Source organism: Vitis vinifera, chromosome 6, assembly GCF_030704535.1.
Source record: "Vitis vinifera cultivar Pinot Noir 40024 chromosome 6, ASM3070453v1".
Classification (NCBI taxonomy): Eukaryota; Viridiplantae; Streptophyta; class Magnoliopsida; order Vitales; family Vitaceae; genus Vitis; species Vitis vinifera.
Genome location: NC_081810.1, coordinates 20505010 through 20527459, shown reverse-complemented (window position 1 = coordinate 20527459; position 22450 = coordinate 20505010). Strand labels below are relative to the sequence as shown.

At 32.1% G+C, this 22450-nt stretch overlaps 2 protein-coding genes and 1 non-coding gene across 3 annotated transcripts; 2 read left to right on the top strand and 1 right to left on the bottom strand.

Moving 5' to 3' along the window:
- The first annotated feature begins 6289 nt into the window (after positions 1-6289).
- On the top strand, positions 6290-17291 carry LOC100248187 (transcription initiation factor IIB). The gene is made up of 7 exons (XM_002277643.4): positions 6290-6865; positions 10102-10126; positions 15229-15358; positions 15443-15573; positions 15716-15804; positions 16698-16774; positions 16845-17291. The coding sequence occupies exons 1-7, from the start codon at positions 6507-6509 to the stop codon at positions 16976-16978; spliced, it is 945 nt and encodes a 314-aa protein (XP_002277679.1). The 5' UTR covers positions 6290-6506; the 3' UTR covers positions 16979-17291.
- TRNAH-GUG (transfer RNA histidin (anticodon GUG)) lies at positions 14264-14335 on the top strand. Its single transcript has one exon. It is a non-coding gene; the product is annotated as a tRNA-His (tRNA).
- Positions 17292-21435: 4144 nt separating the features above from the next.
- LOC132253891 (secreted RxLR effector protein 161-like) lies at positions 21436-22200 on the bottom strand. Its single transcript, XM_059737236.1, has one exon. It carries the CDS (start codon positions 22198-22200, stop codon positions 21436-21438), a length of 765 nt encoding a protein of 254 aa, XP_059593219.1.
- Between the last annotated feature and the right edge of the window lie 250 nt (positions 22201-22450).

The window sequence follows — 22450 nt, the reverse complement described above, 5'->3', positions numbered from 1 at the left end:
AAAAGGGGAAGCTCGAAGGAGGAGAAAGGAGAGGTACGGTTACCATGATCCTCTAGATTCATTCTATGTATATAATCTTCTCACAATTTTTTTTTTAATAGTTCCAATAGATCACCTGATCATATGTTTTAGTTTCATGGTTCACGTTTGAGTTAGGGGTTGATTATTGCTATCTCTTTCATATTTTTGGGTTGCTTTGAGAGCAATGAAGCTTCGTTTTAGCATCCCCCTCCATCATGCTCTGATATGCCCAGCTCCATTTCATCACCATTCCACGTTCCATGCATGACTGTCATCCCCGCACACCCTCCTCTACCTTTCTCTCTCTACACCACAGCATGCACCTCAAACCTTCTCGTCTTAGCATGGCCATGCGTGGCCACCTCTTGCCCATATCCACGCCTTCTTCAAGCCCATCTCTCTTTCTCTCTTTCCATCTCGGAGCTCCCTCTCTGGCCGCCTCGTACTCGGTGAGTTTCTACAGACGGGCGTTTTCGAAGACATGAGCTGCAGGGGTGGTCTTTCCGCCAAAGCCGACGCCACTATTTCCACCGTTGTTCCGGCGCCCGAAGTCCCCCACTCCGCGCCATTCCAGTCGACTATCTCCCTAACACCGAGATCCATGCACGCAAGCCACCCCACTCCTCACCTTTTCCCTGCATACGCCGCGTCGATAAGGCGCCTGCTCACCTCACCAGACGCCATCACCCGCTTCGGCCATGGCGAAGGACCTCACAGCCACCATGCACACGACAGAAAGTGGCCTCATGGACGCGACATCTGTTATGGTAAGGGACGTCATGGACTTGGGGAAGCAGCTCTCGGCGGCGCCGGTGATGGCAGTTGTGGTCATCCAGGTCTTGGAGGGGCATGGCAAGGGACACACCGGCGGGGTAAAAGAAAATGCAAATGGTGGGGAAGGGCAGTGCATTCACGAAGATGGGTGTCAGTTGGGCCTAAGTTGGATGGTGCAACTCAAGCCCATGAGTGACCTTTAAGAGCCCCTTTCCATTTTTGGGCCCAGCCCAATAGCATAATCTCAATGCCCTTAGGCCTATTTATGCATTTGTGCATGACCCTTTATCTCACGTGACAAATTTAAAACCCTTCAAAATTCCGTTTTTCTTTAAATTTCTGAAATTCTAATTTTATATTAATTTATTTAAATCATTGTTATTTTATTTATTTATTCTAAAACTCCATTTTTATTCTATTCTTTAAAATTCCCGATTACCGAATTAAATTTCGAAAATTTCCATACTCACTTTAATTTATTTAATCACTAATATTTCATTCATTTATTTTTAAATTCCATTTTTAATCTATTCTTTAAAACTTTCGATTTCTGAATTAAAACCCGAAAATTCCCATACTCACTTTAATGTATTTAATCTCCAATATTTCAGTCATTTATCTCAAAATTCCATTCTTTAAAACTTTCGATTTCAAAGATTCCAAAATTCACGTTTATTTATTTAATCATTATTTTCGTTCCATTTTAAACAATTTATTAAAGTTTTCGACTCCCAATTTTAATTTTTAATTCCGAAAATTCCAATATTCATATTAATCTATTTAATTATTATTATTTTATTTATTTACTCTAAAATTCCATTTTAAACAATTTATTGAAATTTTTGACTTTCCGATTTTAATTTCTAATTCCCAAAGTTCCAATATTCACATTAATCTATTATTTTATTTATTTATTCTAAAATTCTATTTTAAACAGTTCATTTAAAACTTCGATTTCCGAATTAAATTTCTATTTCTGAAAATTCCAATATTCACATTAATTTATTTAATTATTATTATTTTATTTATTTATTCTAAAATTCCATTTTAAACAATTCATTAAAATTTCCACTTCCGATTTTAATTTCTAATTCCAAAAACTTCAATATTCACATTAATCTTATTTAATTATTTTATTTTATTTATTTATTCCAAAATTCCATTTTAAACAATTTATTAAAATTTCCGACTTTCTGAGTTAAATTCCTAATCCCGAAAATTCCCGTATTCCCATTAATTTATTTAATCATTAGTATTTTATTTATTTATTTTAAAACTCCAATTTAAATCAATTCTTTAAAACTTCTAATTTCCGAATTAAATTCCTAATCCCGAAAATTTCTGTATTCCCATTAATTTATTTAATCATTAGTATTTTATTTATTTATTTACTTCAAAACTTCTGATTTCCGAACTAAATTCCTAATCTCGAAAATTTCCGTATTCCCATCAATTTATCTAATCATCAGTATTTTATTTATTTATTTACTTCAAAACTCCAATTTAAATCAATTCTTTAAAACTTCTAATTTCCGAATTAAATTCCTAATCCCGAAAATTTTTGTATTCCCATTAATTTATTTAATCATTAGTATTTTATTTATTTATTTACTTCAAAACTTCTGATTTCCGAACTAAATTCCTAATCTCGAAAATTTCCGTATTCCCATCAATTTATCTAATCATCAGTATTTTATTTATTTATTTACTTCAAAACTCCAATTTAAATCAATTCTTTAAAACTTCTGATTTCTGAATTAAATTCCTAAACCCGAAAATTCCCACATTCTCATTAATTTATTTAATCATTAGTATTTTATCTTTATTTACTTCAAAACTCCATTTTAAATCAATTCTTTAAAACTTCTAATTTGCCAATTAAATTCCTAATCCTGAAAATTCCAATATTCATATTAGTTTACTTAATCACTAATAGTTTATTTATTTGTCTCAAAATTTTATTTTAAACAATTCTTTAAAATTTCTGACTTCTGAATTTAATTTCCAATTTCGAAAATTCCAGTATTCCCATTCATTTATTCAATCATTACTTTCATCCTTATTATTATTATTCCATTTATTTATTTGTTTCAAAATTCCATTTTTAAACATTTTCTTTTGAATCCCAATTTTCGAATTTAATTTCCGATTTCTAGACTTCTAATTTCTTTCAAGTTTGACATCCTAAAATTCCAACTCTTAAATTTAATTCTCAAGACTCCAATCTTCAAATAACTTTCGAGACTTCAATTTCCAAATAAATCTCAAAAATCCAATTTTCTCCCGAACAGTTTTAATTCCACTCCGATATTTAAATAATGTTCTATTTCTTTTAATTTATACACAAGCAAGAATGATGAATCTTCATAATTTCGAAATAATGGGATTCGTGAGATTAATTCATGCAATATGAATCGGGCTTTGGTGGGGCCCGAAATATGTGATTTCCTTATGACTGATTGATTGATTGATTTATTTATTTTGTTTGATTTATTCTGTCCCTTGACATGCGCATAATTTTATCTATTCGTGATTCACTAATCCTGTTTCATGATAGCGCATTCGTGACTAGAGGACCAGGTACGTATCCACTCACATTTTGTTCATTCTTTATACATGTTTTGATTCCCATATGTGCATGATCGCTTCGAGTATTCATTGATTTTCTCATTGATTGCCATGTCAGCTTCATTTTATTAGTAGAGACCCGACTTTAGGGACTTAGAGGGGTGCTACGGTCGTTACCGTACCTTTCCGATAAGTAACCTGACCCCCGAACCCGATCCGGTTTTTCACAGACCATCTTTTCCAAAGTAAGGAGTCACACTTAGAGTTTTTCTTTCTTATTTTGTTTACCCTTTTAAAAATAAAACAAAAATAAGTGGCGACTCCAAGTCAATTTTCTTAATCAAATAAAAATCAATTTTTCGAAATAAAATCGAGCTCGCCATTCGAGTGGGAAACGCATGAGCCGAAATGCGGGGTCCACAGATAGCCTAATAATACATCATTACAACCTATGCAAGCATAGTGACTTACAATGTGTAATACATCTCTAGCCATAGGTTTAATAAAAAATGGTCTACTACCATCTAATACATAGAAATGTGGTGCACGGTAACCTCCTTTTGCACTATAATACTTTTCATGAAATTGCAATTTATCTCTATATGTTTCGACTGACTTGTCATGGTATTTAGGATTTCTCGTGTAGGTAATTTCTACTCGATTATCACAATATAATGTTATTGATTTAGATCCATTAGTAATGACTTCCATATCCCTTAAAAGTCTCTTCAACCAAATTGCTTCTTACACTGCATCTCAATATATATGTTATAAATTTAACCTCCATGGTTGACAAGGTTTTGCATGTTTGTTTGTTACTACTCCATGAGGTGGCATCATGATCAAGTAAGAACATATATCCCAATATTGACTTGCGCTCATCTACATCAACTTCCCAATCAACATTTATGTATCCAATAAAATGCAAATTACCACCTTGGTATCATAAAGAATAAGTTTACACCTCTTGTCAATGTTTGTTGAATTGCATTAAGTATGTTCACTTTTTATTGTACTTAGTGTTTATGTTCTCCAAATGCTTGTGATATATTGCGATAATGCTAGTGCTACTCATCTTTGTTCTAATCCGATCATTCATTCTCATATGAAATATGTTGCATTGAATTAACATTTTATTCATGAACAAATTCAAAGTGGTGTTTTTCGTGTATCTTATGTCTCTTTCAAAGATCAGTTAGTCAATGTACTTACTAAGCCTCTTCCGTGAGCACGATTTCTCACTCTTCAAATCAAGATTGGGCTCTCCTCCTGGAGCTCCATCTTGCTAAGTCATAATAGAGAAAATAAATTATTTAAATATTCATCCTTTATTTAACTATTAATATTTATTTATTTATTATTAGTTTAAATTAAAATAGAAGTCGATTATTAATTTGAATTAGAATAAAATATAAAACTTGAATTAGAATAGAAGTTTACTATTGGTTTGAATTAGAGTTGGAGATAGAGATTAAATTATAACAGAATTCAAATGTATTTGTTTATAAATATCTACCATCATCAATGATAATGCAATATCATAATTCCCAAAATTCTATTTACATCATTATTTAATAGATATTGATTCGGTAGTAGCAGACACAAACATAACTAACTTATTACACAAGTAACACAAGAATTTTAGTACATATTGATGCTTTTTATAAAGTATTGTTTTTAAAATACATTTTAGTTGCTTTTAAGTTTTAAGTTTTAATTTTTTTTTAAATCAATTAATTTATGAGTCTATGACTCGTGTATAAGATAAATTAAACCTTTAAATTTTGAACTTGTTTGGAATTTTATTGATTTATTTCCTATAAAATATTTTTAATAATTATAATTTTTAAAATATATAAACTTTTACTTTAAGTGGTTTAACTATTTATTTTTTGACCTATTAAAAATTAATGAATTTTAAATATAATATATATAGGTTAAACAAGCCATAATAGGATGTATCAATCACAAACTATTTTGACACAATTAAATAAATATATTTAATAAGATATATAGATTGAGGTATCAAAGTCAAACATGACTTATTTATTAAATTGATAATATATGTTGATTCAATGGATTGTTGTTGAAGTGCTTGAACCGATTGTCTTACCACCAAATTGAATGGGCCTACTAAAAGATGGGGATTTGAACCATGTAAGTATTGTTGACAAATGATCATTGTGCTACACAATCATTTTGATCAATATTATAAAAAATATTTATATATCCTCCTATTCAATTTTTGTCATATAAATCATTTACACAAATATAAATATTTATATATATACATTTATTTTTTTAATAATTATTAATGATAAATATAAAAACAATATGAATTAATTAATATAATAATTTTTAAAATTTTAAAATAAAACATACATAAATATGTAGATAAAATTAAATCTCATAATTTTCCTTTCATATTACATATATCTTTATATTTAAATATTATACATATTCTATTTACTTTAATACATTTATACATTTATATTTATCATTTAATTTAACATATCAAATATAAAAAAAAATCATTAAAAAAATTTAATATATAAATTAATTTCTTAAAATTATTTTTAAAGTTTTATAATGAAAAAACGATAAAATTTCAAAATTAAAATACTAAAAAAAATGTATTGTCTCAAATTTAAAAATATTTAAAAGTATTTTCTAAAAAAGAAATTATAAGATAAATACATAATTTTTATATAGGAGTTTTTATTTTTAATATAAAAATTTTATTATTTTAAATAACCACCAACTACAACTATTAACATTTTCTCTTTGCATGGAAAAAAATTGTTTTTGTATTTGTTTTTTTTTTCAAAAGAAAAATATATATTTTGTTCTCTTCATCTTCATCATTCTATTTTTATTAATATTTTAAAATATATATATATTTTCCTTATATCCAAACATGCCTAAAATGGCAAGAGAAAAGGACCCAGAAAAAAATGAGTTATCCAAAGAGCACACGGGGAAATGCATGAGATATGGAGAATGAATGCAAAGCATGAAATCGAGGAACTTGTGAAATCAAAAGCAAGCCATAAAAATTGAAGAAAAAAAAAAAGAAGGTCGGTGGTATGGCAGAGAGATGATTACAGTCTTTACAGAAACCCAGAAAGGCAAGTAAGAAGGTAATGACAGACACGTATTGCCCAGAGTGCAAGAGGTACACGGAGGTGGTGTTGGACCATTCCGCCGGCGACACTGTCTGCTCCGAGTGCGGTCTTGTTCTCGAAGCCCACTCCATCGACGAGGCCTCCGAGTGGCGCACCTTCGCCAACGAGTCCGCCGACAACGACCCTGTCCGAGTCGGGGGCCCCTCCAACCCTCTCCTCGCCGACGGCGGCCTTTCCACCCTTATCTCCAAGCCCTCCAATGGCGGACCCTCCAATGACTTCCTCTCTTCCTCACTGGGTCGGTGGCAGAACCGCGGCTCCAACCCTGACCGCTCCTTGATTCAGGCCTTCAAGACCATCGCCACCATGTGTGATAGGTTCGTTTGCTTTTCTTTCTTCTGTCTGGCTCTATGGGAAGTGTGGGATTTCTTTTTTCCCCAGGAAAATGTTAGTTTTTGAGGGTTTTGGGGGGGGCCCCGGTGTTCAATTTTGAGTTTTGTACTTGTATTTGTATTTTTTTTTTCCTTTTCTTTTCCTTATCTGTTTCAGCTTGGTTTGTTTTGCCTGAGAAGTGAAAATTTTGCCCATTTTCGGAGGTTCTGTTTGTTCCTATAGAAAATTTGGGAGTTTCCCGGGAAAATTTTTCGTTCTTTGAAGAAGGGTCTTTTTGTTTTGTTTTGTTTTTTTTTTTTTTTTAACTAAAAATAAAAATTCAGTGCCACTGTGTTGTAAGTTAAATTTTGAATTTTGGTTTGTTTCTATATTTAGGCTGCTTTTGTTATCCGAGAAAAGTATGGGCATTTTCTCGGGAAAATGGTAAATTTTGTGTGTGTTTTCCCCTCTGTCGAGGTTTGGTTTGTTTGGTAGCAGAAGTGGAAAATTTTCCGGGAAAGTTTCTCCTGAAAAATGTTAGTAACTTCTCGGAAAGTTTTCTCTTTAGAAGGAAATTGGCGTTGTCTGTTCTTGTTCCAACTGAGTGCCACTGTGTTGAATTTTGAATTTCGTCCCTTTCTCTGTTTCTTTTCCATTTGTTTTGCTAGAAAAACATAGAGCTTTTTTCTATAGAAAATGTGGGCATTTTCAGGGAAATATTTAGTTTTGAAACCGTATTGGTTTTTCTAGTCTTGAGATTGAGTTTCACATTGTTGAATTTTAAATTTTTGTTCGTATCTCTGTTTTAGGCTCGCTTGCTTTGCTAGAAAAGTGGAACAAGTTTCTAGGGAAGCTTCAATGGAAAATTTAGTCTAGTCCTGAAAGAGGCCCCTTTTCTTTGGAGAAGGTTTTGGATTTGAAATTGGCTCTCGTTTTTTCCAGACTTTTCTGTGTTAGGCATGATTTATTTCCCTGAAAAGCAGAAGAATTTTTCTGGAAAAGTTTCAACAGAAATTTTGGGAGGAAAACTCTTTGTTGGAAGGTGAATTTAGAAATGGACGCGTTATGATTATTATTCTTTTAATTCTCCTAATTGATTGCTGCAGTGTCTTGTAGGTTTGATTTTTTCCTCTCCTTTCATGTGGCTTGCTTTGCCAGAAAAATAGAAAATTTTCTCGAAAGGTTTCTTGAATGCTTTGAATTCAAACTTTAATATTTTCACAGGTTTGTTTTCAGTGTTTGCTTTCTAATTCTCTGTCACATTGTGTGGCAGTAAGTTCAGTTTTCTTTCAAATCCTACTATGACTGTTTGCTTGTTGAGAAAATTCAGGGCAAAGAAGAAAACTTGGATTTTGATGGATTGTTTTATGTTGTAAGTTTCAATGTCATTATTTTTTTTTTTTTCTAGTTGAACTGACTGTGAAGCATTGAACTTAAAATTAACTATTTGCTGCAATATTGCACCACAAGAATTGATAGGGAAAAAAAGTTTTGAATTCAGGATAGTGGATTAACTGAGGACCTTTTCTATGTTCCAACTTTTAATTTATTTTCGTGTGATTTCTCAACAATCAAATAGGGGAATTAGTTAATATTAACAATACGTTTATGGTGCACTGACCGCAAGTGCCTGGTACTTGTTCGGGCCAGTTTATGGTGCATATTGTTGTTCATTGCCCCATCTATGTTCGCTTCAGTGTGGGAGTCTATTGTGGGAATGTTTGAGTCTGAAAACTGTTGATGGCATGGCCATCCTGCTATTCATCTAAAGTGAGGAAGCTGACTTTAAGTAACACCTGTCAATACTCTTACTACATGTTTCATTTCACTTGTCAGAATCCCTTTCTCAATAGCAGAGAGATTTGAGAATGCATAAAGGAACTTCCCATGGATTGCCAAGGTGGAGGAGTTGAAGTATCATCTGATAAGCTGGGACAATTTGCACTTCTGTACAAAGACAGGGATTTGGAAATTTAATTGATCATAAATCTAAATTTGAAATTGGTGGATAAGTACTGTTAGGGAAGTTGGAGTGGATAATGAAAGTTGAAGATTACAGTAGTGGCATTAAATGAGTGCAGTGGCAATTAAATGGAGAATAGGTGTGTTTTTCTCTGATATGATTGTAGGCTTTGGAGGGAGGTTTCCCTACAATGGGGCATCCTTTTAGTAACACAACTGTGTAAAGATGGGTAGTGAGCATCAAATCAGGCTTCAAGAGGATGTATGGTGTGATAATATCACTCACCCTTCAGCTGAATTCACTAGCAATTGGATCAGATGAAAATGCTGCAAAAATAATCTTAGTGGCACTGGTGGAATGTCTCATTTCAAAGAAACTGGAAGGTTCATTCTTATGTGTATCCTAGGGAGGTTTATGACTTGGGATGACATGAAGTCTGTTACAAAACCTAGCATTGAGGGTTTTTAGCCAATTCTTTCAATATGTCTTTAGCTGTGAATGATGATGTCATGTTTTCCTTCAATGGTTTTTGGTGACCATGATTCCTTTCAAGTTTTTCCCCTTCCTTTTTTTCTGGTTAGCAGTTAATAATAATTTAGACTGTGGATAGCTTAGTTGAGAAATCAGATGGTTCCTACTTGGTGTGTTCTATGCAAGTTTCATCTAAATCAGTCAAGCATCTATCTCTTACTCTATCTTGTGAAGTTTTTCAAGGAAATTTGAGCTTCATTGCGTTATGTCTCCATCTTTAATAATGGTTATGAAACCATGGTCTGGAAGATCAATGGGAATGTGGGATAGGATCATCTGGAAGAATCACTTTTTGTCAAAAATTCTGTGGGCCATATGGATGAAGAAACTGAAAAAAAAAATTTAAGGGAAAGAAAGCACAGTAAGGAAGTACAGAGTAGTATTGTTAAATGGTGGCCTTTTGTGTTCTTGTTTGTCTCAGGTAGGAGTGTTGATATCCCTTGCTTCCATAGACATTGGAGCTTGTTGTGTTTTCTCTTATTCTTAGGTGTAATTGTAAAGGGGTTATGTTTTTTGTGCTCTCTCCCATCTTTCTTTTTCTTGATGTTCATCTCCTTCATTTTCTTTTGTTTGTATTTATAGATTAATTTTGTTTTCTTTTCAGAAAGAAGAAGAAACTGAGATTAATGTTTTTTCCCCTTTGAAGAAATTTTTTTAACTTGTTAGGTGTTCTTGTTTTTGTTAAAAGATTGCATATTGTGGGTTTATGGCTGCATTTGTAACTGATGCTGTAATTTGCTATTTCAGGTTGGGCCTGGTTGCAACCATAAAGGTATTGCTAATTTCTCACCTTTCACATATTTTTCATTCTCATCATGTGTTGGAACATTCATATTATTTAACTAGAATTTTCTGCAATGTATAAGGCATGGTGTTCTTTCCTGATTGTTGTTTATGCTGTATATCTTGTGTTGGGGGTTTTCCTTGAGCTTTCTATGATTGTATAGTGTGTATTAGGAGTAAAATGAACCCTATATGAGCTTGGCTGGAGTTCAGCCCACTAAAAAGTCAATTCTGGCTGAGGCCAGTTTGAAAGTGTTATGCTCGATAGTGTAAAAGGCCTAATTTGATTGGTCATATATATTGTAAGCCACATGAGTCCACTCTCATGTGGTAGACATGGATTGATAGGCAATAAATACTCTCTTTGAAGGCCCACCCCTTACAATATCAGTATTTGTTGGATTCTTTAGTTGCCTTATTTTGTTTCTTATATGATTCAGATTTTCTCTGAAGGGATTGGTGTTAGGGGCTGATATTAAATGGATCAAGGATGTGTAGGAGTGAGGGAAATCTTGGGAATAAAATTAGCATCTATAGGGTTTTTTCTTTAGTAGGTTTGAAGATAAGCTTTCATCCCAGATGGGGAAAGCTATGCTGAAATCAGAAAATTTTAGTGAAAAGAAGAAAAGGTGAGGATGGTTGGAAGAACGTTTACTTATCCCTAGGTGGCAAGATTACTCTAGTGCAGTCATGTTTATCCCTTATCCTGTTGTATTTTTTTATCTTTTCACAAAGCTCCAATTATAGTAGCCTTCAGGATTCCTGGATTGCTGAGAGATTTTATGTGGTCAGGTGTAGGGAAAGGGAGGAGAGATCACTTTGTTAGGCATTGGGAGAATATCCTTGAGGAATAGAACCCTTCTAAGGAAGTGGTTGTGGAGGTTCCTTAGGGAGAGTGATGCTTTATGGAACAAGGTCATCTTGGGTATCTTTCAAACGCTGATGGATGGGATGTCAACTATATTGTTAGGTGGTTAGATAAATGCCCTTGGAAGGCTATTACACAGGCCTCCTCAGAATTCTTTGTTTGCACTTGTTATTCTGTGTGTAATGATACAAAAATTCACTTTTAAAAAGATATTTGGTTAGGTAATAAATCTCTTAGTGAGTAGTTCCCAAACATCTATAGAGTGTTGAGGTTGAGAAACTGTTATTTCCTCAGTGCAAGTTTCTTCCTCCTTGTCTATATCTTGGAACTTCAAATTTCATCGTAATCTCTTAGCAAGAAATTGAGGGACTAGCTTGTCTAATGGTTGTTTTAGCCATGTCTATTTGTCACTCACTTTTCTTGACATGAGAGTTTGTTCCTGGACATCCTCAAGATTGTTTTCAGTTAGCTTTTTCTTTAATGCTATCCTGACTTTGACCATTTCAGTTCATTTTATTCTTGCATATTTAATTTGGAAATTCAAAGCTCCACCAAAAGTAAAGGCCTTTGCATAGCTTATGGAAAATAAGAAGTTCAATACTAATGACTTGCTCTAATGGGAAAAATCATATAAAGCACATAGCCAGGAATGGTGTGTCATATGCAGGGGGAGTGGAGAGTCTAATAGATCATTTTTTTTTTTATGTTGCCTTGAAGCACTAACATTATGGTGTAGATTACTTTGACTTCTAGGGATTGATTGAGTTCCACCCAGAAGGGTGATGGAAATGTTAATTATATCATTTAGAGATTTCGGTCGACTTTCCTTAAGGCAAGACTTTTTGGTGTATTGTTTGCCTCACTTTGATTTGGACCATTTGGTGGGAAAGGAAAGCAAAAATTTTATGGGACAGATGGACTCAAGAAACAGTTTGAGTTTTGCTTGTTTTACTTCCCGTCTTCGGTGTGGGCTTCTACCAGTGAAGCTTTTACTGATATTTCTTTGAGCCTCATTCTACTAGATGGGAATATGAGTTTTAGAACCATGAGGTTGACTAAGGAGACAGTTTGTGAATGACTACCAACTCCAGTGGGTTTTGTTTAGCTAAATTTTGAGGGATGACAACTCAAGGCATTTAGGGATTGGATGGTTGCTTAGAGATTATTGTGGCAGAGTGTTAAGACATTCTCTAAACTTGCAGGTTGGGGTTTAGCCATTGAGATAGAAATTCTAGCTCTTTTAGAAGGGTTGTTACAAGTGAAAGCTTTGGGTCCCTCCAATTTTCTAGTAGAAGATGATTCCACTACTATTATATCATGAGAACAAGTTTGATGTTCCTTCTCTTGGGCTCCTCGCTTAGGCAATCATGCAATAGATGTGTTAACAAAATATGGAGCTAGACACATGGTTTCTTTTATAGGAGAATTTTTACCTCTGAATTATAGCTAGATCTGCCTTTGTGAAGTAGTGTACACCAGTGTACTTTTTGGAAGGATTTCTCATCATTCTTTACACTTAATATTTCATTGCATTGAAATCATTGTTTCTTATCCAAAAATAAAATAAAATTGAAGATGGAATGTAGTAGAAGAGCAGGTGTAGGAGAAGGAAGAAAATGATGATGAAGATAGAGATGTAGTACTAGAACAGATATAAGAGCAAATTAATAATAATCTCACACTCTGAACAAAGGGTGAAGCTGAAACTCTCAATGTTCAGTAACTGGAAAGCGATGAGTACAACCCTTACAACAATTAATAGTAACCCTTAAATCAAGCTAATCTCAGTCATCAATATATAACCAAAGTAAAAGAAACTAAAAGGGGAAAAATGAAAATAAAAAACTAGTGTCTATATGGGTATACTTTTTATTTTCTATTTTAAAAATAAAAAAATAGTAATAAATTATATTTTTAAAATTTAAAAATTTAAAAATTTGACTTAGTAAAAAAATTTTTATACCTCGATTTTTTTAAATGATTTTTAAAACCATTACATTTTTAATGTAAGCATCTAAGCCTTCTTCTATCTTATATAAAAGTTATTACTATTTTCTAATTTTAAAAACAGAAAATAAGAAGTGTATCCAATGGAACACCTAGTAACTTCTTGCTAAGCTAGGGTGAACATTAAGTGAACATTAACTCATTACTGTAGCATGAATGCAGAATAGTACCCATTACAGTGACTCGTTATTGCATAATAATACCAACTACTTAACTCTTTTTCCCACCAAAGACGGCTTCTTGATAGGCATGCAGTCCACATCCTTGGGTTTGGGCTTCCGAATAATATTTATTTAATCAGTCAATAGCATCGATTAAAATGTTGGAATTTGTCAGTGAAATATGGGGCAGATATCTTGATTGGCCTATGTTTCCATTTTTTTTGCCATTTAGCATGCCTTTTCGACAATATACTGATATTTTAGTGATATTTCGATAATATCGCTGATATTCCGGTGCCATGTCAGCACCTTTTTACCATTTAATGATAAAATTAATTGGGCTGCTAGGCGCATAGTGCAGCGCAGTCCAGCCATCTAAGACTCAATGCTCCTAGGCCTAAATGCGTTCCATCAAGCCACCTGATGCTGTGCCTTATTAAATAAGGCATCTCTTTCCTTTGAAAATCCGATGTGGGATTCTCTCTTGAAGAGAAAAAAACATAAAAAACTGCAAGGGCCTTGGTCCTTAAGTGTGATGCATATGAACCCCCAAATGTGTTTTGTCACTAAAAACGCACATGTAATTTATATATTGAAAATCAATTAAAATAAATTCAATTTTAATTATATTATTATGTATTTTATATAGTAATTGCATACAGGAGGAATATAAATTTATAAATAAAGTTTTTAATATTATTAAATAAAAATATTAAATATATTCTCATTTTATTATTAATGTGTTTTCAAATTCAATATATTATTGTCTAATTTTATAAATTTATTATAAATATATCAATTTCTTCCTTAAAATAACTTCAATGTTATATTGTTGTTTTTTCTATAATTGAAAAGTTTTGATTAATTTTCATTTATCAATATCTTTTGTCAAAATATCCACTGATATTTCCCGATATACCCATAAAATCCAACTACCTATATATCCGTAAAAAGCAATATTTTCATCCTTGGTCAATAGGTCTATAAGGAAAGGAATATGGGTTTACTCTAACCAAAGCTATTGCATCCTTTGTCCTTTTTTGTTATCATCCATATTCTGATCAAGTTAAAGTTTTAATTTTCTCATGTGGTGGCTGTAGTTTAGTGGTGAGAATTCCACGTTGTGGCCATGGAGACCTGGGCTCGAATCCCAGCAGCCACAAGGTAGAAGTTAAATTTTCGAATTTTTAGGTTATCAAAAAAAGTTTTAATTTTCATTTTTACGACTCTCTTTTTGAAGAATATAGTTTGTAGTGCTCATTCTATTGATATTGGAAAAGCCAACTCATGTTTCCACTCCATTATATCAAGTCTCCTCTACTAATAGGAATTTAACTTGGCACATTAAAGGTGGTTCTAAGATGCCATCAGGAGGAAAGGTCAATTGAATGGGGAATGGACTCTTATTTTATTTCAGTGCATGTATATTTATGGGATATCTAAGAATATAATGAACCTCACCATTGGTAAATGAGTTGTGTTGACAAGCCCTGCTTGATGCATTCTTATATCCAAGATTGCAGTGAAGCATTCTAAGAAAGTGTGGCTTATGATTTTGTTCATCTTTCATTTTTATGGCTGATCATGCTTGGCCGAACTATCTTATTCCTGATTTTTTATTTTGTGTGTTTCTTTGACCTCTTTCTGCTTATTGCACGAATAGGAACTTATGGAAAAAACCATTGATTGGAAGTATGGTTGATGGTTTTGATGTAAATTCTTAAGCATTATGCCTATGCTTGCAGATTGGTGTTTAATATTTGCTACTAGTGGTTTGATTGGTCCTCAAATATTAGCGTGAAGCTGCATTCCTTCTTTGAACTTAATCTTATCTTTATCATTTCTCTAAAATACTCTGCTGTCTGAATGTGTTTTGAACTTAATTGGGGATATGTATTTGGTTCCACATGTTTATGTGGTGTTCTTGCATGTCCAAGGAATGATCACTTAAGAAAGTGTTTCTACTTTTGGATGCTTTGTGTCTATCTTGATCTCAACTGAAAGTCCTGGTTTAGACTGGCCATGTGTTGATGTATCTGTGACTTCCATATTAAGGACCTGGCCAATGAGATTTATAAGAAAGTAGAAGATCAAAAGCCCCTCAGAGGAAGAAATCAGGATGCAATTTTGGCAGCATGCATATACATTGCTTGTCGACAAGAAGATAAACCCCGCACTGTAAAAGGTATAATGCAAGTTTCCTAACAATTTGATACTTTGTGGTCATGTCTCTGTGTATGAGAGTATCTTAACATATGATTTCGACTAGAAATTTGTTCGGTTGCCAATGGAGCCACAAAAAAGGAAATTGGCCGAGCCAAAGAGTACATTGTAAAACAACTAGAGGTAGAGATGGGTCAATCCATGGAAATGGGAACCATTCATGCTGGGGACTTTCTGGTAAGTTTTTATTGAAGTAGCTCTTCATCTTTTTTCCGTGTTTCTGGTGTTTGGTATGTAGCATGTGTTTCATCTCCTAAATTTTCTCTGTTGATAATTTGTCTAGTCCAACCACTAATTATTCCCACCTAAAATTTTATAGCGGCGCTTTTGTTCCCATCTTGGCATGACCAATCAGGCAGTCAAGGCCGCCCAAGAGGCTGTTCAGAAATCTGAAGAGCTTGATATAAGGTAGTTTTTCTTTTTAACCTCGATTTTCTTGTTTAGTGCCAAAGATCAGTTTATTTTATGATTTTTTATTTTTTATTTGGTTTTATTTTTTTTATGTATAAAGAACTCTATGCTAAATGGGTGTCCACAACTTCACAAAATCAAATGTCTTTTACTTCAGGGAACTCCCGCTGTCACATGTTTGCCTGCTTGATCTCCTTTTAGCACATGAGCTGCCTGTTTGTGCCCCCCACTATGTATTTGCATTACTAATAGAGGGAAGCTAGTATACTTTTTAAATAAGCTGGATTGTGCTTTATTTTACAAAATTCCACGGTGAATGAAAAATAGATGACATAACATTCACCAAAGAAAGCATGAAGTGTCTTTAAGAAACTAATGAAATTTTGGCTATGCAACTAATCTTTCCAGTCCTTACTGCCTCTCTGAAATACTCTCTATCACATGCTGTCACTCGTTTTTGGTAGACTATAGATCTTAAACTAGTGGTGGCGTCTACACATAGTGCAACATTCCACACACGTGTTTTTAAATTTTATTTCTCAACATTTGCTTCAAAAAAGATGGTTGTTTTTTAAATGGGTGGGGGGAGATGTGATAACTATTTGTCAATAACTATTTATCCCTAGCATTAAAATTAAGGGTATTTTTTAGAATGGAATTGTTCTCGGGATGAAGCTGACCATATTTTCTTGTTGAACAGTAAAAGATGAAATATTCACATGCTTGGGCCTGTGAATGATAGAATTGACTGCCTTTCTTGTGTAGTTAGTTACTTTGTACAGGAAGAAGGTTGGGAGGGGGGGAAGGGGAATTCTGGAGACAATTAAAGGGAGGAAGATAAAGAGTTAGATGGCTTGTACAAACCCTTAAATCTCATTTACCTTTTGTAGGAGAAGCCCAATTTCAGTGGCAGCAGCTGTTATTTACATGATAACTCAATTATCGGATGACAAGAAGCTTCTCAAAGGTTAGCATGATATTTCTCAGTTCTTGTTGTTGATTTTACAGAGTTAATATGAGAAGCCCTATGGGTGCAGATATTTCTCTTGCTACTGGAGTTGCTGAAGGGACCATCCGGAACTCCTATAAGGACCTTTATCCTTACGCTTCCAGGATAATACCCAGTTCATATGCCAAAGAGGAAGACCTCAGGAATCTCTGCAGCCCTTAGAAATATACGCTATGGCATCATTTTTTAATGTTTGATGCTGCTTCGATTCGCGACCTTGACTTGCTCTTGTAGTCTTAATGTAATTAGTAGCGAGTGTTAAATGTATTCTTTGACCCATAACAGCAAGAATCGGTGCCAAGGGATGTCCTATTAGGAAAGGTTTGGGGAAGTTCTGCCCACCCCATGAAGATGCCTGTTGATAGATAGAGGCTGGACATCCTATAGCTCCTAAGTTTATATGTTTCAGTTCCTTTCTTTTCTGTTGCTGATAACATGATTGCCTGTTGAAACAGCTATCTGGTCTTTTCTTTTCTTCCCTAGGCTGAATTTGTTTCCACTCCAGGGATGTTAAGATGCTGATGAATATCTGCCTAGTAAGATCATCTAAGAAAAAAATCCGATTCCAATCTTAAGCTAGGCTAGAGGTAGACCTAGCTACTCTATGCAAACAGGTAAATGGCTTTCTGAGAGTATTGTTCTCTCCATTTGTTTGGGGTATGGTTCCAGCAGTTGCCATTGGTGAAGGACTTGTATCAATATCAGCTTCTGCTTCCTGTGACTTGAATTTTAAGGGTAATTATGCAGAAACTAGTAGACAATTAAACAAGAGTTGCCATCCCTTTCCAATCTCCATAATGATCAAAATCTTGCTCCTGCTCGTGCTCTTCTTCTAGACTTCTGCCTCCTCATCCTATTGAGCATCCATTTACCTGCTTCCGTCTGAGAATATCCCATCCTTGTGTGAGTCTAGAATGGCTGAGCATACGGTAAACCAGCAGTCCCTTCACTCCCACACTAATCGTCTGCCCTGTGATGATAATACACCAAGCCCACTCTCCATTACCTCATAATGCAGTCAATGAGGAGGGCTTCCAGGTAGCTCATATCATCTCTTTGGCCTCCCTTTGTTATGCAAATATAGATCATCATATGATGGATGACTTGGATGTTGTGCAATCGAAAGCTTTAATGTTAATATATTAGTGTAAGAACGTAAAGATAAAATAACCCACACATAAAATACTAAAACATAAGATTTTAATATAGTTCAACCAATCATATTTACGTTCACGGGTCAAAGAGAATTATTTAATTATCTCAAAGAGAATATTATGCAAGGGTGATAATAAGTCATATCATATTAAGGTAAGAAATAATGAAAATTTATTCAATTCAATTATGAACAATTTAATAAAGTTAGCAATTAAGCGGTGCAACTTGGGTAGGTTGATTTAGCCCAACATGAACCCAATCTAAATTTTTGGTAAGTTAACATTAATACTAATTGGCTCAAGCAAAGGTTTCAAACAACTCAGACTTTTACAATATATAATTTTTTTATTATCTTGAAATATTATTATTTAAATTTTAACATAGATATATAGAAAAATTTTATTAAAAGACATTATGGTTGGATTTTGAATTATGTAATATAAGCATAAAAAGTAAATTAAAATTTTAACTTTACTCTTGTTTATCATTTTATTTAATGTTTTAATTATAAAACATTTTTAATTTTTATAATGAAATATATAAAATTTTACTTGGTTAATTGTTTAATTTTTTTAAATGTATGATATTTATAATTAAAGAAAATTAAAATTTTAATAGTTTTAAAATATATATATATATATAATTAATAAATTTATATAGATTAAATGGGTCATATAGGTAAAAAGGTTTTATAATAAAATTTAATATCATAATGATATTTATAATATAAGAAATATTATATGCAATATTTTTTTTTTTATAAAAAACATATTAAGATTTTATTTTTGCTTTTTCCCTCCTATTTTTTCTTTATTTTCTTTTTATCATGTTTTCCTTCAAACCAAACATAATCGTCATGGAACGTTTTTCTACTTCAAGAACAATTTATGAATTTTAAAAAAATAAAATAAAATAAATACTTAATAATAAAAAGGTAATCCTTTATATTAAAAAAATTAAATAAATAATAAATAAAAGCGTCTCTGGTTTGAATAATTCCAAATCTCTTTAGGAGACTGCGTCAATGGAAAATTTAATGTTTCCATAGAAGACCCTAACATAGTTTGGGTAAGGCCTGTCTTCCAATGAAATAATGAGCACCAGCCCATACGTCCAATTAGATTTCAATTTCTTTGTCGTATAAAAATTCAACGTCACTGCCAATTGCTCTCATGATGAAGAGGTTTCAAACCTGAGCCAATGCTCAATGTTGTCCAAGAAACCCACATCAAATTCTTGAGAAGTGATTTTTGAATTAGTTGAATCGAACAATTGTAACAAAAAAAAATCACATTTAGAAAAGACATTTGATAAAATTGAATTCTTATTATTTAATAATTTAAATTTAATTTTATGGGATTCATTGATAAAAGTTAATATTTATTACTTAATGAATTAAGTTGATTTTAAGTTAAAATATATTTAAGTTATTGACTTAAAACTTATTACTTAATTCTTACTTTAAGTATTAAGGTTGTTTGATAAAGTTAACTTCAAATTTATTCTAAATCATCAAATTGATATATTTATTATCATAAATTATAATTATGACAAATCAAATAATAATGGAAGTTGTGGAGTGGTAAAAGAAATTGTGAAAATAATTAAGGCAAATGAGTATAAAAAAATAAAATGAAGATATGAACTTAAAAATAAATTAATTATTTTTACTTATTACTTAAAGTTGTTTTTTATTTGAAATCATAATTATTTTATCAAACATATTTAATTTACTTAATGACTTAAATTAAGTTGTTAAATCACTTTAAATTATTAAATTGGTTTACCAAACATCCACTTTAATTCTTTCTTAAGGTAGTAGATAGGGTGTATAAGAATTTATTTGACCTTAGGGCAATGGTTAAGGTGACGGTTACTTAATTGGAGGTGTTTAATATTATCAATAATTAGTTGAATTTCTTATTATTATTACTTAGTTCACCTTAGATTACGTTTAATTGACTATAGATATGATAGAATATGATATATAGGATATGCTATGTATATTCTAGAATGGACATAATATTTTAAGGTATTATATTCAGATATGTTACATTATGCCTTAAAATAAAAAAAATAAAATTGAAAACATATTATTTTTTTAATGTTTAATATTTCCTTAAAATAAAAACTATATTTCATTCTAATATTTACAATTAAATAGTATAAAAATTTTCATATGTTTACTATTATTTGGAAATCATTTTATAATTTCTAATTTAATAATTGATTTTTATTTTTTACTAATAATATTCATTATTTAAACTTTTAAAATTCATAAATTAAAAATATTATATTATGTTGTTAAATATATAAAATAATTCGTTTGTATTAAATATTATATTAAATAATACATATAATAGTATTATTTTATGGTCTATTTTATACATATTTTTTAAATTCTTTTTTAACTACAAATTAATTTTTTAATCAAAAGTTTTGTTTTACGAAATGTGTAATATAGAAAATTGAGAAAAAAAGAAAAAGAAAATAGCTAACAAATAAGTTTATGATTTATGAGATATTTATATCTCATATCTCAACTAATAATTATTATATCTTATGCATCGAGAATATAATATATTTATTCTATCTCATATTTGATTGATGAGGAGATATGATACATCAATCAAATATAGGACAATATATTATCTCATCCTATCACATGCTATACTAAGCAAATATTAACTTTATCCTACGTTTAGTTTACATGATATGATAAAATAAAATATGCATATTTTAATATATCATTTACAATGAAATATGCATAGCCGACGACACCATTCTTAATAGAGTATGTATATTTTAAATTTTCATTTCCAATGAGATATTCCTAAAAAGAAAAAAAAAAAAAAAAAAATCCTTCCTGTCAGCACCTTCCCAATTAACACATTCAGTAAACAGATATTCAACAAGCAGATTTGTCTCCTCACTTATTGTAATTCCTTGTATATTTTTGGAATATATTTTGCTAAAAGTCATAACTCGTAATCACCCATGATTAGTGATATAAGCAAACAACAAACACAACATTTTTCACTTTAACAATGGTAAGCAGACGATATGCTTTCCGCACATTTTATTGATAAACAAACAGCTTGTAAATAGGCTAATACATAACTGAAAGCAACATGAAAATAGGCACTATCCCACATTAAAAACAAACTTTTATGACTAAGTAAACAAACACACTAAAAACTAGGACAACTCACGTGCAAATTATTTAAATTTCCTCAACAATCCCTTCCTTAAACTGATGTTCCAAACATAACATCCAGTTTAATAACAGATAAACTTTGAAGCTCCATTCCTCAAATTCAAATATTTGAAGTACAAACACCAAGTAGCTTCCTGAACTTCTGAAATGTAGGAAACTTGAGAGACTTGGTTAGAATATCAGCGATCTGATCTTTACTTTTGCAGTAGATAAGATTAATGACTCCATTATTCGTGAGATTCCTCAATTAATGATACTTCACATCTATATGTTTGCTTCGACCATGTAAAACTGGATTTTTTGAAAGCTTTATTGTCAAACTGTTGTCACAATAAATCTGAGTAGGTCTCTCCTCTTTGAAATGCAGCTCTTTAAGGATCTTCTTTAACCAAATAGCTTGACAAGCACAAGCTATTGCAACAACAAATTCAGCTTCAGTGGATGATAATGTGACAATAGGTTGTTTCTTTGAGGACCATGAAACAACTCCAGTCCCCATCATGAAAACGTACCCAGATGTGCTTTTTCGATCATCTAGATCTCCTGCATAATCACTATCTGTAAAACCAAACAAATTTGATTTTTCTCCATTCTTGTAGAACAACCCAAACTCCTTAGTACCTTTCAAGTACCGAAAAATTCTTTTTGCAGCCAAGAGGTGAATCTCTGTAGGATATTCCATGTATCTGCTAATCACACTTACAACATGCATTATATCAGGTATTGTTATCGTCAAATACATTAAACTCCCCACTATTTGTTTGTAAAGAGTGTCATCAACCTTCTTTCCTCCATTATCTTTGTTTAGCTTCATACCAAACTCAGATGGAGTATTTACAGGATTACAATCCTTCATCTGAAACCTGTCCAAGATTTCTCCCACATATTTCTTTTGAGAAATCAAAATTCCAGTAGAATACTGCATCATTTCAATGCCAAGAAAATAATGCATCATGCCAAGATCAGACATCTCAAATTCAGCCATCATGGATTTCTTAAAACTTTCAAACATGGCCGTATTATTTCCTGTGTAGATTAAATCATCTACATATAAGCAAACAATGTGCATTTTTCCTCCATCTTCAATCTTTATAAAAAGTGTATGTTCATAAGGACATTTTTGAAATCCTTCCTTCAAAAAATAAGTTTCTATACGATTATACCAAGCTCGTGGAGTTTGTTTTAATCCATATAGAGCTTTCTTTAACTTATACACTTTATGCTCATTGCCAAGTTTTGCATAACCAAGAGGTTGATCGATA

What these genes read in the sequence shown, in the direction of transcription:
- LOC132253891 (XM_059737236.1), bottom strand. Translation starts at nt 22,200, where the DNA reads ATGTTTGAAAGTTTTAAGAAATCCATGATGGCTGAATTTGAGATGTCT.
- LOC100248187 (XM_002277643.4), top strand. Translation starts at nt 6,507, where the DNA reads ATGACAGACACGTATTGCCCAGAGTGCAAGAGGTACACGGAGGTGGTG. An exon ending in ATCGCCACCATGTGTGATAG is followed by an intron (nt 6,866 to 10,101) that starts GTTCGTTTGCTT and finishes TTGCTATTTCAG; the next exon opens with GTTGGGCCTGGTTGCAACCA. An exon ending in GCCTGGTTGCAACCATAAAG is followed by an intron (nt 10,127 to 15,228) that starts GTATTGCTAATT and finishes TTCCATATTAAG; the next exon opens with GACCTGGCCAATGAGATTTA.